This window comes from Pollachius pollachius (assembly GCF_949987615.1).
Source record: "Pollachius pollachius genome assembly, chromosome: 2".
Classification (NCBI taxonomy): Eukaryota; Metazoa; Chordata; class Actinopteri; order Gadiformes; family Gadidae; genus Pollachius; species Pollachius pollachius.
In genome coordinates this window covers 7,937,351-7,955,548 of record NC_136935.1, presented here as the reverse complement: position 1 = coordinate 7,955,548, position 18,198 = coordinate 7,937,351, and the positions used below count along the sequence as shown (strand labels likewise).

Genomic DNA, 18,198 nt, shown 5'->3' with positions numbered 1-18,198 from the left:
TTAGAGGTTACATATAATTATATGTAAATAAATAAATAAAACATAACAAAGGCGTGTCTTGTGTTCAGCTCCCGTCGGAGCTGCAGGTCATGGTCCAGAGGCACATGAAGAGCAGCCTCCCTGAGGGGGGGGGCCCCTCATCCCCGGGCCCCCAGGAGCCCGACACCCTGAGCCTGACGCCGGCCGACGTGGTGCCCACCTCGGTCATCGCCCGCGTGCTGGAGAAGCCTGAGCCGCTGCTGCTCAACTCGGCGCAGTCCTGCAGCGCGACGCGGCCCGCCTCCGAAGACGTGTTCGTCCACGTGGACATGACGGGCCCCGGGGCCCCGCGGCCCAACGGGGGGGCCCCCGGGGGCCAGCACAACGGCTCGGCCGGCCGCCGGCCCGAGACCCCCCTCACCCCCGGGGGGGGCGGGGGCGAGGAGGGGGGCGGCACGGGGGGGAGGGGCGGTAACTCCTCGTCCTCGTCCTCGTCGTTCGAGAGGCTGAGCCCGTACCCGGCGCCGCCCCCCCCGCTGTACCCCGGCCGCAAGGTCATCGAGTTCACCTCCGACGACAAGGTGAAGATCCCCAAGAACTCGCCGCTGCCCAACTGCACCTACGCCACGCGCCAGGCCATCTCCCTCAGCCTGGTGCAGGCCGACGCCCCCCCCAGCCCCGCCCACTCCGACTCCGGCTGGCGCTCGGCCGCCTCCTCCTCCTCCTCGCCGCCGCCCCGCCCGCCGCCCGCGGCGGCCCCGGGCCCCCTCTCCGGGGGGTCCAGCCCCTTCAGCTCGCCGCCGCAGCCCCCCAGCTCGGCCAGCTCAGAGGAGGACCTGCTCCTCAGCTGGCAGCGCATGTTCGTCCAGAGGGAGGCGCCGGCGGCCGCGCTGCTACACCGCACCTCCTTCGGCCGCGACTCCGCCCGCCAGCTGGGCCTGGGCGGGGCCTCGGGGGGGGGCGGGGCCACCGAGCGCCAGAGGGCCGGCGTGGCCGCGTACTCGGACGGCGAGGAGGGGTCGTCGGCGCCCAGCTGGACGGCGAGCCGCGAGTCGAGTCTGGACACGGACAGCAGCAGCGTGGCGGACCCCCGGCCCGGCAGGGGGCCCCCACCGCCGCCCCCGGCCGGCCGGGACCCCCTGGGAGACCCCGCGCCTGCCCCCCACGACGCCGCCGCCGCCGCCGCCGTCGCTATGGCGACCCACGGGGAGCCGCTGACCCCGACGCCGGCGCCCGTGATGCAGCGCGAGGAGTCGACTCAGGAGGAGGAGGAGGAGGAGGAGGAGGAGGAGGGGGAGGAGGGGGAGGAGGAAGAGGGGGGGTCGGTGGGGAGCTGGGCAGAGGAGCGGGATGTCCTTGCTCGCGACCTCCCCGTCATCGCCCCCACCCGCCCCCTGGAGTACCCCGCTGACCACGCCCCCCCCGCCCGCCCCCGGCTACACCCCCCCAGGGCGGGGCCAGAAGAACCCCAAGAGGATGGGGGTGCACCACCTGCACCGCAAGGACAGCCTGACCCGCGCCCAGGAGCAAGGCACCCTGCTGGACTAGAACCCTCACCCCTCCTTCACTGACTGCTGGCTCCCCTCCTGGTTTCTATGACGACCATCCAGACTCCTCCCACCCCCACATCCAGGAAATAGCCATACTGCCGTATGCTGCCGGCTCCTGTACACACACACTCACTCACACACACACACACACACACACACACACACACTAACTACGACTCTTTCAGTGCCTATCTCTGTCTGGGTGGAGGGGGGTGGGGTGTTGTTGCTCTGCCCCCTCTCTCCTATTGGTCAGCCCTCAACAGAATGTTCCGAGCAACATGGCGCCACCAGAACCCGTCTCCCCCCTCCCTTCCCCACAAACTGTCGCCCTCATGGGGAGGTGATGTCATAGTATTGATTTATTATCGTTTTCCATTGATGATCCAGTGTTGTTATTAGTGTTATTCTTCGGTTTCTCATCGTGTCTTTTTTGCGTTTAAGATTTAACTTTAGCTCCGGCCATCGCTGGTAATGTCATCGATGCTCCGCGCGTCACGTCACTCATCGAGCGGTCAGGTTCTGGATCGATCACATCTATTGATCGGGGCTGTCCTGTGACCTGGACGTGATTCATGTCGACACACACACACACACACACACACACACACACACACACTATTACATTATGCATGTTATGCAACAAGGTGCGTTTCCTCCACCGGTATTGGCTCCTAACAGAGCGCTGTCATTGGTGCTCCTTCCTGGCCAATCGGCATCCTCGGCTCGTTGTCCTCGCTGACCTGCCTTCCGAAAGCCTCTTTATATTTAGGGCCTCATAACCATCTCATTTATCCTTTAAGATGTATTTTACTTTGTTTATATTTTGTGTTATTAAGCGAGGACTTGACTGGTTTGAGGTGCTGTGTTTGTGGGGTTTTGTGCGTTTCTGTTGTCCTCACCTTCACCACATTCTTGTTGTGCGTCTGTTGCTCGAGTCAGCATGTCGCCATGACAACAGCATGTTGCCGAAACCCCGCCCTCCGTGATTGTGTGGCCATGCCCGTACGGCCACGCCCGCCATAGACTACTTCATGGATCTGATTGATTGTTCTTCCACTCAAATCCCCCCCCCTCGCCCACACACACACACACAGCTGATTGTACTACCATAGTACACCTGGTAACCGTGGTAACCAGGTGGTCATCCACCGTCTAACTGATCAAAGTCTGTTTGAACGCTCACTGCAGACGCCGCCCACATCTGCTTTGTCCCCAAAACCAAAATGGATGTAGAGGGGTATGATGTCATTGCTCTATATGGGCATGATGGCTCTAGAAGGGCATGTTGTCATGGCTCTAGATGGGCATGATGTCATGGCTCTAGAAGGGCATGTTGTCATGACTCTAGAAGGGTATGATGTCATGGCTCTAGAAGAGTGTGATGTCATGGCTCTAGAAAAGCATGATGTCATTGCTCTAGAAGGGTTTGATGTCATGGGTGTAGGGGGTATGATGTAATTCAGGATTTCATAACAAAGACCAGGAATGTGAAAGCCGGGAGGAGCGATGATGTTTGGAAAATGTTCACTATTGTGAGGACTTACTCAGCAAGCTCTTCTGGTGTGTGTGTGTGTGTGTGTGTGTCATAGGACCATCAGATAAACGCTTGAGTGTCTTTGAGCAAGGCAAGCAAGGCCCTACCGGACAGCCTGACCCCGGTCTTTATAGAGGAGGGTTGTGGGTTCAATGCCCGGGACCCCAGGCTGGGTACCGTCATCAGAGCATGGTCTACAGGTCCTAACCAGTGGCCCGTTATGCAGACCTCACTGATTGGCTCTTGGACAGACTGGAGGGGTCACCCCCGGCAACACAACAAAAAGTTTTACCATGGACGTCATTGGTCCAGGATTGGTCCACGGTGATTTTTCCTACAATTACAATTAGGGCATTTAGCAGATGCTTTTATCCAAAGCGACTTACATCGGTTAATACACACATTGACACACCGCGGCAGAGTCAGCCATGCAAGGCGACAGCCAGCTCGTCAGGAGCAGTTAGGGTTAAGTGTCCTGCTCAGGGACACATCAACACTCAGCTAGGAGGAGCTGGGGATTGAACCTCCTGAGCTAAGCCGAACCATACCCTATTCCTACTCCCTGGTATGGGTCCCCTTTAACTGACTGACTGGTTGGGTGACTGTTTGGCCGATGGTTTTCTGGCTGGTTCTGGTGTCTCTTTGCCACACTGAATTATTAATCTCCATTCTCTGCACAGTGCGGAGCCCGGCAGGACAAAACCAGCAGAACACAGCTGGAACTTTCACCTCCTATCTCTCTCTCTCTCCCCCCCCCCCCCCCCCCCCCCATGCTCCTCCTCCTCTCCTCCTCAGTGCAGGGTTACTGTCCTCCTCTCCTCAGTGCAGGGTTACTGTCCTCCTCTTCTCCTCAGTGCAGGGTTACTGTCCTCCTCCTCTCCTCAGTGCAGGGTTACTCTCCTCCTCCTCTCCTCAGTGCAGGGTTACTCCTTCTCCTCTCCTCCTCTCCTCCTCAGTGCAAGGTGACTCCTCTGAGCTCTGGGTCGTGGATTCTGAATAATTGAGCGTCTCCCTGGCTCTGAGGAGGAGGTCTTCTGGACGTCGGGCGGTCAGACGCGGGGAGAAGGAAGTAGTGAATATTTAATAATCCCTCAAGTATGCAGGAGGCACAGAACACCGTGAATACAAAGGAGGTGTGTGTGTGTGTGTGTGTGTGTGTGTGTGTGTGTGTGTGTGTGTGTGTGTGTGTGTGTGTGTGTGTGTGTGTGTGTGTGTGTGTGTGTGTGTGTGTGTGTGTGTGTGTGTGTGTGCGTGTGTGTGCGTGCGTGCGTGCGTCGTAAGAGACCTGAACAGCTGTTCCAGGACGGGGGGAGAGTGGTCGTGCAATTTTAATGTGATTTAAAGTTCACTCCTGATTATAATTGAAGCCCAAGATCATTACAGGAACTCTCTTAATCAAAGTCATCTTCCTCCCTCCTGCTCCTCCTCTCCACTCACTCGTCTTCCTCTCCTCCACCTCCCCCCCCCCCCCCTTCTCCTCTTTCATCAACTCTTGTCATCTTCCTCCCCCCTCCTCCCCCGTCTGGCTTCTCTCTGTCCACTGGGAGTTCACATTACAACAAAGTGTGTGTGTGTGTGTGAGAACAGAAAAGTCTAGGCTGTAGCATGCTAATGTTAGCTGTTTGATGTAACGGGCCATGCTACTCTAAGTGCTAGCTGTTTGATGTAGCGGATCGTGCTAGTCAGGAACAGGTTAACAGCGGGCAAAGATGATGTCAGCTCTACTGAATATTTCACAACCAAGTCAGAAATAGAGCCAATATCCCAGCATGCATTTCAGCAAACAAAAGTTCTCCAGAAAGAGAGAGAGACACAGCGGGGAGGGAAATATGGGGAGAGAGGGAGAGCTTTCATTCCTGGTCTAAGTTTTGTGTATTTGGTGACTCATGGGGAAGATACTGTACTGATGGTCTGGTACCCGCCTACTTCCGGTCTGCTGTCACCTACTTCCTGTGCTGGGTTAGCCTGGACCCTCCGGTCATGTAGGTTTCCTTGGTAACACATGAAGACCCCAACGTTTTATAAAATAAACAGTACCTAGATATGACTTGACAGCAAATGGTTGAAATGATGAATGTTAAAACACAGGTTTATTGAACCGGAATCAAGAGTGGGTTCAGATGAGCTGGTCTGTTCGGTCTCCCGCCCAGCGGACCGGTTCGATCCGGCTCCGATCCGGTACCCTCAACACTACATCTACATCTTTTCTTGTCGGGACGAACATGACTGTAAAAAGAAAAGGAAAAACTACAAAAAAGACTGTTAAAACGACTAATTTTATTTTCAGAATTTGTAATCCAATGTATATTTTAAAACAAATAAAATATTTTAATCGTAATTGTTGTTGCCATCGACTGGTCTGTTGAACTTTTATTTGCCCAGCAGTTGTAGTCCCGTATGGCACCACAAGGTCTCACTGTTTTCCCTGAAGCGCCTTGGCAGTCTAGACACTAAACTACAGATCACTTTTATTAGCAACTGCTTTTTGCCATAAATTATGTGTTTTTCATAGAACTAGGACCCAAGTTATAGTGTAGTGGTTAAGTTGTTCATCTCAAATGCACCAAATGTTGAGCAAAATGAACACGTGTCTGGGGGCTGTCTGTATGGAACACAGAGAGCTTTTTACAGAATTCCCATGAACACATTTAAAATGTAGCCCCCCTAAATACCACGACTCAAGTACTATTAATAGTTGTCCACTCTGGTGGAGGTTAGAAATGTGTGGGAGAGGCATGCTGGTGTCAGGTTAGTAAGATGGACGGTGTGCTGGTAACCTCTATCTCTCTCTATCTACCTCCCTCTGCTACACATCTGTCCCTCTCCATCTCTAACTATCTCTCTACACCTCTCTATGTATCTGACATAACTGTCTTGTCTTGAGTGTTTAAGTCGTCTTCGATGACTGGGTAAGCTGCAAATAAATTGCCCTTCGGATAAATAAGTCTATCTGTGCAATCTCTTGCTCTCTCTCTCTCTGAACTCTTTCCCCAATGTGTGGTAAACCCAGCCGTGAGGGCACCAGGTATCGTCTATCACCCACCATCTATTATTCATCCCCCCTCATCAATAAACGACCAGGTGTCGTCTCCCTCTCTCAACCCGGCTCCGCCCCCAGCCTACTCGGAGATCACCCGGCTCCGCCCCCAGCCTACCCGGAGATCACCCGGCTCCGCCCCCAGCCTACCCGGAGATCACCCGGCTCCGCCCCCAGCCCACCCAGCGATCACCATAGCTCCGCTCCGGGCCCCAGCCCACCCAGAGACCACCCCAGCCTCAACGCACTATCCGTCATAACGGGTTATAATTAACCCCGCTAACGACCTGTCTCGCGGCTGATTAACTACCAACACGAGACATCCCGGCGATTGCATATTTAACGAGCTTCATTAGCGCGCCCCCGTCCTGTCTGTGTGTGTGTGGCCGGAGACAAACTGTCCTCCCGTCGCTAGGCAACAGGGGCAAACGACAGCCAGCTGTCGTTTGCCCCTGTTGCCTAGAGACGGGAGGATGTCATCAATGATGGATCCGTCTTGCCGTCATCTCGTGGCTGTCGGCTCCCGTCCCCTTCTGATGACGTCACACCGCGGAGCCGGACCCTCCTCTGGCATGGGGTGTTGGAGGCGTGTCCCACAGGTAAAGGTGTTCAGACGATCGGCAACAGAGGCGCTAGGTTATGTGTCCCCGAACAACAACAATAAGCTTCTGGACCGCAGTCATACAGTGGCCTTTAATACAAGGTGTGTGTGTGTTACCTCTCTGTATCACATCATCTGTAGTGTGAGCTTCTATCATAAGTGTGTAGCCTGCAGTGTGTGTAGCAAAAGTGTGTAGCCTGTAGTGTGTGTATCCTGCAGAGTGTGTAGCCTGTGTTTCCTAAGTGTGTATCCTGCAGTGTGCGTGACAGAAGACAGCAGCCCGGTCTTGTACCAAGATGTAAACTGATTTATTCAGACTTCGTGTTTCGCCGCCAGAACCCAGACGGCGACACGGCGCTAACATCACACAGGAAGTCACTCGGTGGGTTGTCATGGAAACCGCTCTAGTCTATTTACAAGTGCTACATAGATCAGCGCGCACACACACACGCACGTAAACACACACACTGCAATACTGCGCTCCGACGGAACCGCCTCCCTAACGCTCCGACAGGAAGTTGGGGATGATTGAGGGGGGGAGGGGCTTACATCTCGGTCTCAGCCAATAGGCTGTCATCTAGACCTGATGTCAGCATGACCACGTGGGGGGCGGGGTCTGTGGGAACCAGAGAACAGAGAGGGTTTGTAACTACAGACCGCTGCTGCCGCAGGCCACGAGCAAGGCATTCAGACCGGGAGGCCGGTACAATCTCCCCGCGGTGCTAGGCAGATTAGATTACATTCCACTAGAGCCCGGCAGACTACTGCTACACAGGGAGGTCAGACGGGGTCAAAGGTCGAGGGGGAAGTGAAAGAAAGATCCAGATAGACTCATTAAGTCAGTCACTGCTATGGACTACCATACTGTACTGTACCCTAGACCCAGTATAGTACTGGTACTGTACCCTAGACCCAGTATAGTACTGTACCCTAGACCAGGTAGGTCCAGGCCAGTACTGTACTACGGTCCAGTTAAGTCCAGTACAGTAGACCCAGTAGGTCCAGTACTGTACTGTAGACCCAGTAGGTCCAGTAAAGCCCAGTACTGTACTGTGGACCGGGTAGGTCCACTAAAGCCCAGTATGGTACAGTAGACCCAGTAGGTCCAGTAAAGCCCAGTAATGTACTGTGGACCGGGTAGGTCCACTAAAGCCCAGTATGGTACAGTAGACCCAGTAGGTCCAGTAAAGCCCAGTGCTGCCACTTAGACCCTCTACTGGAGGCGGGGTTAACAGAAGCCAGGGGCAGCAGGTCCAGAGGGGCGGAGTAAAGAGAGAGGGTGGGGTCAGCCCTTACTGCTGTAGGGGATCCAGGGGCCCGCGTGCTGCTGGTGGTGCGGGTGGTGCTGCTTCTCCCTGGGGGGCAGCATGTCGCTGGAGTAGGCGGGACTGGGGTGGGTGGGCAGGGCCCCGGGGTCTTCCTCCTCCTCCCCCTCTGACAGCAGGTCGGAGATCTGCTGCTGGAGCTCCGGGGCGATGTCGTTCTCCGCCAGGACCAGGACCCGCAGGCTGGTGGGGTAGCTCTGCACCATGTCCAGGAACACCTGAGGAACACACGATTGGACAATTCAGCCAGTCAATCAAATAGGCTTCCTCCCTCAGCAGCATTCTCGCTACACAACTACTTGCAGGGAAGAGATAGATAGCTAACTACCAGACTACCAGACTACCAGAGAGCTGTAAAAGCACTTTCCACCCTTTTCAGTGGAGGAATTTGACTCCCCAAGCAATTTTATACTGAGAAGGAGCAAGTTTGTTTCATTTATTTATTCTTTCAGCCTATTGCATACCAACAAAGTGAAGCAACTGTCCCAGATTTCTAACTGCATTTGAAATAGACCTTGAGACTCACAAAAAATGGACACTATAGGACAGTGATCATGATTTCCTTCAATATCAAAACAACAGCCATGGGTCCAATAGTAATGGCTGGGGGAAAGGCCATAAGGTAGGTCTGTATATGCGCCCCACCCACAAATTGAATCACCAGCACAGCACAACAACTAGAGCTAGAATCGTCCAACCTTTACCTCTATAGTTTCTCTTTATTTATTCTTTAGATGGCTGCTAGTTTGACAACAGTGTCACCTGGTGGGGCGTATCAGCACCAGCACAGTCTTAGTGTGTGTACATAGATACTGTCCATTAGGACTGGGCGATTGATTCGAATTGTGATCGTGATTTCGATTTAAGCGTCAAACGATCACAAAATTAACATAATCAGGTTTTTCTTTGATTTTTATTTTAATTTTTTAAATTTAATGTTTTATAGAAAGGCCAGAACAGCTGGATACATATCTGTATATTATTTTAGATTGGAACATTTTCTTTTTGACCATTTTGTGTATTCTTTTAAGGCAAAATTTCAAAGTTCTCAGTTACAAAGTCTTCTTTGGGAGAGACGTGCTTAATAAATACAACACATTTACATTTACATTTAGGGCATTTAGCAGACGCTTTTATCCAAAGCGACTTACAATAAGTGCATTTGTTACAATAAGTACATTTGTCAACAACACGTTTTCAAACTCAAAAACAATCGTTTGTATAATCGTGATTTCAATATTGACCAAAACAATCGTGATTATGATTTTTTCCAGGCGGACCAGTAAAACAGGTTCATCACTTTAATAATATCACTTTAAATCCTCTCCAGGCTGGTCTAGACGTTCCTCCGTATCTGAGAGGAGAACCCGGGGGTTCTGCCGGGTACCTGGGCCGCGTGGTTGGACAGCCCGGTTCCCTCAAGGTCCAGCACCTCCAGGGTTCTGCTGGATGCCACGGCAACCGCCAGCATCCCGGCGATCTGGTCTCCTGCACCCACCAGAGAACCACAAGGGAACCACAATGTCAGAACCAGAAGAACCTTCTCCCCCAGAACCTTCTGAGAGAAGAGAGGAAGCTGTGGGAACTACAACCTCCTCCACCTCCTCACTGCACCTCCTCCTCTGAGCTCTACCGGGCTCTGCTCCTCACTAACGGGTGCTTTGAGGAGAGCTTCACATTTCATTAGTAGCACAACGATGTGGAGGAGGTCTGCTAGCTTGGAGAAGAACCACTTAAGAGCTAGTTCAGCCTCGCTCTCTCTTTCCCTCACCTCACTCCCCCCACCCTCCCCCTTCCCTCGCCCTCCCTCCCTCCCTCCCTCCCTCCCTCACCCAGGGGGTTGTAGTCCAGGTTGAGCACGCGGAGCTGGGAGCTGTGGGCCACGGCCACGGCCAGGCGGGCCCAGCCCTTGGTGCTGATCCCTGGGTTGGCGCTCAGCGTCAGCTCCCTCAGGCCTGGAGGAAGGGGACACAACCACCCAGTCGGGGGGGGGGACACAACCACCCAGTCAGGGGGGGGGGAGACAGGGTCCAGCCCTACAGCCCTGAGGAGTGTTGATGTGTGAGTAGGTGTGTGTGTGTGTGTGTGTGTGTGTGTGAGAGTGTGTGTGTTTGTGAGTGTCGGTGTGTGTGAGAGTGTATGTGGCGGTGAGTGTGAGTGTCGGTGTGTGCGTTAGTGAGGGTGAGTGTACGTGCGGTTTGTGTCGGTGTGTGTTTGTGTATGTGCGGCGTGTGTGTGAGTGAGTGTAGATGTGTGTGTGTATTAGTGAGAGTGAGTGTAGATGTGTGTGTGCGTGTTAGTGAGAGTGAGTGTAGATGTGTGTGTGCGTGTTAGTGAGAGTGAGTGTAGATGTAGGAGTGAGTGTGTGTAGATGTGTGTTTATGTGCGGTGTGTGTGAGTTTGAGTTTAGATGTGTGTGTCTGCTAGTGAGCGTGGGTGTAGATGTGTCTGTTAGTGAGAGTGAGTGTGTGTGTGTGCGCAGTGTGTGTGTGTGTGTTACTGTTAGTTAGTGAGTGTGTGTGAGTGTGTGTGTGAGTGTTGATGTGTGTGTATGCACACCGTGTGTGTCTCCCCCTTGGTAGTGCTCTGGGCCGGGGGTCCTACCTGACTTGGCCCCATCGGGGGGCAGCATGCCGCAGACGAGCCCCAGGGCCTGGTCCCCCAGCAGGCAGTCCCCCAGGTCCAGGCTGACCAGCGACGGGTGGCTGGTCAGCGCCGCGTTCAGTGTCACCAGGCCCGCATCCAGGAGGGGGCTCCCGTGGAGGCTTTGGGGCCCAGGAGGTTATAGTCTGTGACTTTATAGTGCACTTTACTTTCCTCTGTGTGAATGTTTGTCATTGTGATGATGCTTTCAATGCCAATAAAGTTTTCTTGAATTGAATGCCAGAGAGAGCAATAGGAAGAAGAGGACGGGGTCGAGGTGAAAGCCTCATTGTTACCATGGTTACCTGAAAGTATGTATGGTCAACACTGATGTGATAGTGATTCTAATAAGATTATCGTTAATAAACTCACATCCCTATGCTGGCCGGCCCGTTTGTTTACATGAATACTACTATCCACTCACCCTAAACCCCTCCCACTCACGCGGACCAGCCAAACGAGCTGATAAATGCGCGTCTCAGAGTGGACAGAATTATTATTGAGTTCCTTTCATCCGCAGCCTCAATCTCACACACTGAGACTTTCATTTACTGACTGACTTTATTCTTCAGTATTTTCGTGAAGAAAGACATGATTTCCGAAAATATTAGTTAACAACTAGTTAATACTAGGCAAAATACATATCCTAAATACACTCATACTTTAATAAAGTTTGCACTCAAGTTACATCAATTCTTTATAACCCGGTAACAATACACTAAGTGGTTCCAGTCTGCGGTCTACTCACAACAGGGTCTGCAGGGAGCGGTTTGTCTCGAGCGCGTCCGCCAACTGCCGTGTCCGCACGAGGCCCGAGACGACGCCCAGGTTCAGGTTCAGCTGTGCGAGGGAGCGCGAGTCCGCCACGCCGCGGCACACGCGGCCGAAGTCCCGGTCGCTGAGCTGACAGCCGCGCACCGACAGCAGGCGGACGCCGTTCTCCCGCAGGCCGTCGCAGATGTCCCGCACCTCGGCCCCGGACAGCGCCTCCCCGGTGATCTGGATGGACCCCGGCAGCATCGCTCCGGGGGGCCGGGCGACTCGGAACCGAGCCGAGCCGAACCGAACCGAGCCCACACCACGCACGACCACCGCCGCTAGTCCGTGCGTGACGTCATCCCCACGGCGCTTACACTACGCACACGTGTGCACGCGGATACGTACTGAAGTAAAACGGGGCGAGGTGATCACGGGGTCGCGGGTAACTTATAGATCAGCTCCACTCAGGAAGTTGAACTGCTGCTCGACGCTTCACGCGCTGACGTCATCTGGTGCCGATCGAGTGGAGGAGGCCAGGCGCTGGTATCGATACGGTACCGCCATGATGGCTGCTGTTGTCGTCACTTTAAATGTGTCGATTATCGACACTTTGTCTCGCGACGCACATTCCCTGCCGTCCCTGACTTGACCTGTCGCTGTCTTTCGGGAGCTCGAGCCGGTCGGTGTCCGCGCGCTGCTCGGTTGCGTTGCAGGTGTCTGTTACTATGGACACGCGCTTCTTTCCACAACGCCCCCCTCCGACGCACGCGCCGCGTCCCGCTCCGGCTGCTCCGTTAAATCACGTGCTCTGAAACGAAGCGGTGATGTCGTTCTCGAACGTTCCCCTGTAACGTCTTCCGTCGTAGTGCTCTCCGGTCCTTTTCGCGGATGTTGCGAGCCTCCCTGTCACGTGACGGGTATTAGCAGCAGCTCACCTGAGCTCGAGACTGGGCTAACACTAACACCCTGACTAACAAACACTGACACCCTGACTTGGACTTACACTCGGCAACCAGGGCCGCCACCGGGGTTGGTCAGTAGTGAGGTCCAGAATCTGTTCTTTTAATGGAGCTTATTTATTTACATACCAAAATGACCCCTACAAACACAACCCACAACCTTATTATCTATATATATACTGCTGGCAAAAAATAAAAAATAAATCACAATTGACTGTGTGCGTGGTAAATTCATGCCAATCCTTTGAAAGGACTCTTATTTCCCTGCCCTGCTCTCTGCTTTCTCAGTAGCATAAGGAGTTATAGCGTACGGTAATAACTTAAGGTGTGGCGTAGTGTCAAAGACTCACGCTACGACGGAAAAGTTTATTTCAGGCGTCTCCCTGGACAATAACCCTATAAATACAAATGTAACGAAAATGAGCCAAAATAATGAAAATAACCAAAACAACAGCAAGCACAATGAAGGACATTCAAAAGAAACTCAAAGGCTTTAGATTCAGAAGATCAGACCAGAATCAGCTGGTAAATACCTGACCCATAACCCCAGCACCTCAACACCATCACCTCATCAATGGGCAGGACAGGGGAGCCGTAGCCGTGGAAACCCCTTCATCCTTCACCGGGAGACCCCGTCTTCGTGGTCCAGCCTCAGCTGGTCTTCATCTCACAGCAGCGCTCACAACAACCTCTGGAGCTCCATGATATCAACGTATACCCCTTACAAACATACTAATATACTAACATTGTGTACAAATACCATCTCGTGTACAGTTTATTTAGCCAAACCCCACACTGGGGGGGGTTGGACGGGGGGAGGAGGAGGTGGAGGGTGAAGACGTAGGTCTGCCCTGACCGATGTGTTGAAATATATACATGTTCCCCTCCACAGCCTGTGGTCGGGTGGTGTCAGACAGGGGGGGTATCAGCCAGCTGGTCGGGAGGTGTCAGACAGGTGGTCAGGTGTTCAGTGGCTCTGCAGCAGAGCCCCCAGGGTCTGGAGGGTGGTGTTGAGGGTGTTGCTGACGGCGGCGGAGGCCAACGCAGGCACGTCTCGGGCCACCCGCTGGATGGGCGGGGCGTTGACCCCCTCCAGGGTGTCCAGGATCCCTGAGAGCAGAGGGGAACATGTGACCATGGGGGCCATTCACAGGCTCCGCTGGCTCAGACCGTGGAGCTGCGGCCAATCACAGGATCCGCTGGCAGAGACGGAACCCTCTGAGGCCTTTTGATTGGTCGAGGAACAGCCAATGAAGTGCACCTTTAGAGGTTCATTCCTCAGGCAGGTCTAGGCGGCCCTGATCCGCTGGGATCACGTTAACAGACGTTGTGGGGGTTCCCCCTCGCTTTGGGTCCCAGTACCTCCAGTCTGAATGAACCCAAAGCCGGTGATCTGTGGTTTATGATCAGCGACTGGGCTGCTGAATGGAACCTGACTCATTAGTCACCGGTGCACCTCTCAGCCTCGTCATCGCCTCAAAACTAAACCGATCCTAGCGCCTGTGGGCCCGGCCCCGTTCTAACGAGGCCAGGGCCGTATCTGCATGCTGACCTGGTTCTGGTCAGGCTCCTACAGCACACACCCTGTTGGGTCGGGGGGGGGGGGGTCCTGAAAGTTAGCTTTCAGGACCCATTAGTCTTATCTCTTTCTGTTTGGACTGCAACCAAATGTGGACAAAAAGCCCTCCTATGATTGTTCTGCTCGGCCATTTGCAAAGACCTGCGCCACTAAAGAGGTGCCTGAAGACGGCCCCAAAACAAACAAGGTGCGGTGTGCGGGCCCCCAGGAAAAGATATATATACTAGATATCGCCTGAGCTGCACTAATGCCGCCGCCATCTGGTGAAAAAAATAAATAAAAAATACAAGATCTATATATTTTACGTCCGACGTATGTCAGAAACCAGCCTTCTTGAAGATTGCTTAAAGGAAGGAGATTCAGAGTGATTTTGACTGGGAAAGGACCACTGCCCCATTGGAAGTTCATTCATTCAGTTGTGGGGTTACCCCGCGGCAAGACGGCGGCACTGTTGACGCATGCTGAGAAGCCGAAGGCGATAACTACTCAGTATAAATATCTAGGGCCCCAGGGTAGGAGGACTCACCTTCCACCATCTTGTGGTAGGTGAAGTGCAGGTAGAGCAGGAAGAGCATGTGGAGGGCGGCCAGGGAGCCACAGATGACGAGCCGAGGGGTCTGGCCCACGGTCCGGGACAGCAGCACCGCCACCTAGTGGGGGGGAGGGGCAGCACGCTCAACAGACATTTATCCATCGTTCATCACTTGTACATTATCTGGTACAAGGGGTATTGATACTGATTATATTCTAATTTATCTATATAACAATCCATTTATTACTGCATCTACATTTCTTAATTTCCTTTATTATTATTATATTGTGACATATTCTGTATACGTTTGTAATTTGATCTCATTTCATTTTTAATACCAGTACATACGGTCTGCTGTGACTCCCACGTTTAGCTTCTGGGTACACGAGTCTCGCGTCTGTTTCTGACCCAGGTGGCTGATGGGAGATGTAGTGTCTTACCATGCGTAGGGTGGAAAGCCCGCCCACCAGCAGCCATAGGCCGTAAAACAGGAAGTGGAAGTGGATGTTGTAGGTGATGAAGAGGACCACGCAGTGCCCAAACAGCCCGTAACCCTGGGAGACGATAACAAAGACCCCGTTTCACTCCTGGGTTTGATATTCTACCTGTTGCCTCGTCCGATGGCAGCCATCTTCAATACGTGCTCAATTAATGGAGCCTAGGTGGTCCAGAAGACCAGTTTAGCCTCCATAAATCCATTTCCTGTATTTTTTCTGAACTCTTGTTAACTCATGTTTCTGACATGCTGCTGTGACCGGGTCATCATGTCAGGGATGAATAAAGTACATCTGATCATTTGATCTTGGACTGTTTGACGTCACAGTTACATGAATGCTTATTAAGGTGTTATTGATGTTACAATAACCTAGATGACGTCTTTCTCTGGTCGAAACCAACACAGAGATCTACAGCCCTGAGGGAGATCCAAGATGGACGAATGCTGGAGCTACTGGGCTGCCCCGGGAATAGAACCCCCGGCCCTGGGACTCACTAGCAAGGAGAGGGTCTGCAGCATGGTGATCTGGGAGTTGACCAGGTAGGCCAGGAAGTAGATGAAGGAGGACACGCCCAGCCAGTAACCGAAGCACGTCCCGATGGCCGTCCCCATCAGGGTGCCCTCCCTCTGGAGCACACACACACACAGACACACACAGGGTCAGTACAGGTAACACACACACACACACACACAGGGTCAGTACAGGTAACACACACACACACACACATCGTCAGTACAGGTAACACACACGCACATAGGGTCAGGTACCACACACACACATACACACACACAGGGTCAGTACAGGTAACACACACATACATCGTCAGTACAGGTAACACACACGCACACAGGGTCAGGTACCACACACACACACACACACACACAGGGTCAGTGCAGGTAACACACACAGATGGTCCGTATAGGTACCACACACGCACACAGGGTCCGGTACCACACACACCGACACACACCGACACCGACACCGACACACACACACACACACACAGGGTCAGCACTTCTGGTACCACTTTCTCACTCACGCACGGATGCATACACACACACGCAGACAGTAAAGTGAACATTAAGCATGCGTCTGGGGGGTCTTACGATGATGGTCTGGGAGGTCTTCATGCCGTGCAGGAGGATGGCCACCAGGGTGAAGACCAGCATCATGGGCCCGTACAGCTCCCCCGCCACCTTCTGCCAACACAACACACAACATGCTTCAGATACACAACACGCTTACACAACACGCCTCAACCACACACAACACGCCTCAACCACACAACAAACGTACACAACAAGCTTACAACACGCAACATGCTTCAACTACACAACGCACATACACGACACGCTTGCAGCACACAACACGCCTCAACCACGCAATGACCTGTCTCTGTACTGTCTAACCCCTACCTTCTCCTTATTGTACTGTCTAACCCCTATAGAAGGGGGGTCCTATAGAGAGGGTCCTACCTGGGGGAAGGCGATGGTCCTCACAGGAATCATGGACTCAATCAGCCTGGAAGGAGACGTTAGTGTTAGGACACAACCACAGAGACCAGACCTATCTGTCAAATTTCTGGAAATGACACCAGCTAACACTGTGGCCATTGGCTCTCATGTCGTCCAATCAGAAGCAGCCGTTTCGGGGCTTACCTGCTGCGGACCTGCACCGGCTCCACGTCGAAGTACGGCCGCAGGATGTCGATGTTGGCGTAGAGGTTGAAGGCCTTGGACGCCTCGCGCTTCCCCGCCTGCCACACCTGGGGTTGCACGCACACACGGTCGTTAACCTGGTTAGTTAGTGACCCTCTCTGAGCGGGGTTAGCTGGTGGCCCTCTTTGAGCAGGGTTAGTTAACCTGGTTAGCGGTTAGCTGATGACCGTCTGAGTAGGGTTAGTTAACCTGGTTAGCGTGAGCTAGTGACCCTCTCTGAGTAGGCTTAGTTAGTGACCCTCTGAGGAGGGTTAGTTAACCTGGTTAGCGGTTAGCTGGTGACCATCTCTGAGCAGGGTTGGTTAACCTCGCTAGAGGTGAGCTAGTGACCCTCACTGAGCAGGGTTAGTTAACCTCGCTAGAGGTGAGCTAGTGACCCTCTCTGAGCAGGGTTAGTTAACCTGGTTAGTTAACTAGTGACCCTCTCTGAGCAGGGTTAGTTAACCTGGTTAGTTAACCAGTGACCCTCTCTGAGCAGGGTTAGTTAACCTGGCTAGCGGTGAGCTGGTGACCCTCTCTGAGCAGGGTCAGTTAACCTGGCTAGCGGTGAGCTGGTGACCCCTCCTACCTCGTCGGCCACCTGCCGCCCCAGCTGCCCCTTGATGCCCGTCATGCCCAGGAACTCGCCGTCGTCTCCGGGCTCCTCCCCCGGCGCACCCCCCGGCCCCTCCTCCTCCTCCTCCGTCATGCGTTGGTGCATCTCGCCCATGTCCTCGAAGCTGGAGCCCGATGTATCGTCCATGTTCTCCATGTCGATGACGGCCGAGCCACTACCCTGGATAGAGAGAGAGAGAGAGAGAGAGAGAGAGAGAAATAGATTGTAATAATGGGAGACCAAGACGATGGCGTTTGTCAAGACTTTGTGACACAATCATTTGAACTCCTACTGTTGGGAGAAATTAGCTGAACCAATAAGGAAGGCTCAGGAAACAGGCGTGGATCTGCTGTTTATGTTATTAAGTGTTATGTTATTACTTGGTAATGTCAGCTGTCTACCACTAGAATGGACATTAATCAGACAGCAGCGGACACAGACCCTGGTGTGTGTGTGTGTGTGTGTGTGTGTGTGTGTGTGTGTGTGTGTGTGTGTGTGTGTGTGTGTGTGTGTATGTGTATGACAACAACAAACCAGCCACTCGCTTTACAACACTTGTTATAAAACAAGCGATCAGATCCTTTCGGACGTCGTTATGCATGTGTCGGGGTGGTGTGAAGGGGGTCAGGTCAGGGTTGCTGGTTCCATTCCTACCTGCACAGGGGGGTCGTCGAAGCCGCCCCACGGTTCCGTGTTCGTGTTTTTGGCCCCAGCAGACATCTTCTTGGAGCTGGAGGGTCCGTGGCCGGTCACTGGGGGGAGCAACTAGTTCGGTCCGCACCGTTCAACGGTCGTTCAGCGTTAACACGCGTTTATTACAACAAAATAAACCTCAGAGTTCCGTAAAAGTCCGGATGGTGAAACGCCTGCGTCAAAACAACGACGTGCTG

General features: G+C 53.4%; 3 protein-coding genes across 3 annotated transcripts in view; 1 reads left to right on the top strand and 2 right to left on the bottom strand.

Annotated features, from left to right (window-relative positions):
* Positions 1–5,350, top strand: part of tjap1 (tight junction associated protein 1 (peripheral)) — a 29,109-nt gene extending 23,759 nt beyond the window's left edge. The window contains 2 exon segments of the mRNA XM_079729645.1: positions 69–1,393; positions 1,395–5,350. Coding sequence (XP_079585771.1) covers positions 69–1,393; positions 1,395–1,527 — 1,458 coding nt within the window. The 3' untranslated portion in view covers positions 1,528–5,350.
* A 1,896-nt stretch (positions 5,351–7,246) lies between these two features.
* lrrc73 (leucine rich repeat containing 73) lies at positions 7,247–12,167 on the bottom strand (the record flags this gene model as incomplete). Its single annotated transcript, XM_079729662.1, has 6 exons — positions 11,418–12,167; positions 10,631–10,791; positions 9,859–9,981; positions 9,414–9,514; positions 7,998–8,244; positions 7,247–7,317 (listed from the first exon to the last, which is right to left on the bottom strand). Exons 1-6 carry the CDS (start codon positions 11,687–11,689, stop codon positions 7,247–7,249), a joined length of 975 nt encoding a protein of 324 aa, XP_079585788.1. The 5' UTR covers positions 11,690–12,167.
* Positions 12,168–12,703: 536 nt separating this feature from the next.
* yipf3 (Yip1 domain family, member 3) lies at positions 12,704–18,192 on the bottom strand. The gene is made up of 9 exons (XM_079729661.1): positions 17,963–18,192; positions 17,282–17,488; positions 16,654–16,760; positions 16,471–16,516; positions 16,102–16,194; positions 15,490–15,621; positions 14,939–15,052; positions 14,493–14,616; positions 12,704–13,497 (listed from the first exon to the last, which is right to left on the bottom strand). Exons 1-9 carry the CDS (start codon positions 18,026–18,028, stop codon positions 13,355–13,357), a joined length of 1,032 nt encoding a protein of 343 aa, XP_079585787.1. The 5' UTR covers positions 18,029–18,192; the 3' UTR covers positions 12,704–13,354.
* Positions 18,193–18,198: the final 6 nt, after the last annotated feature.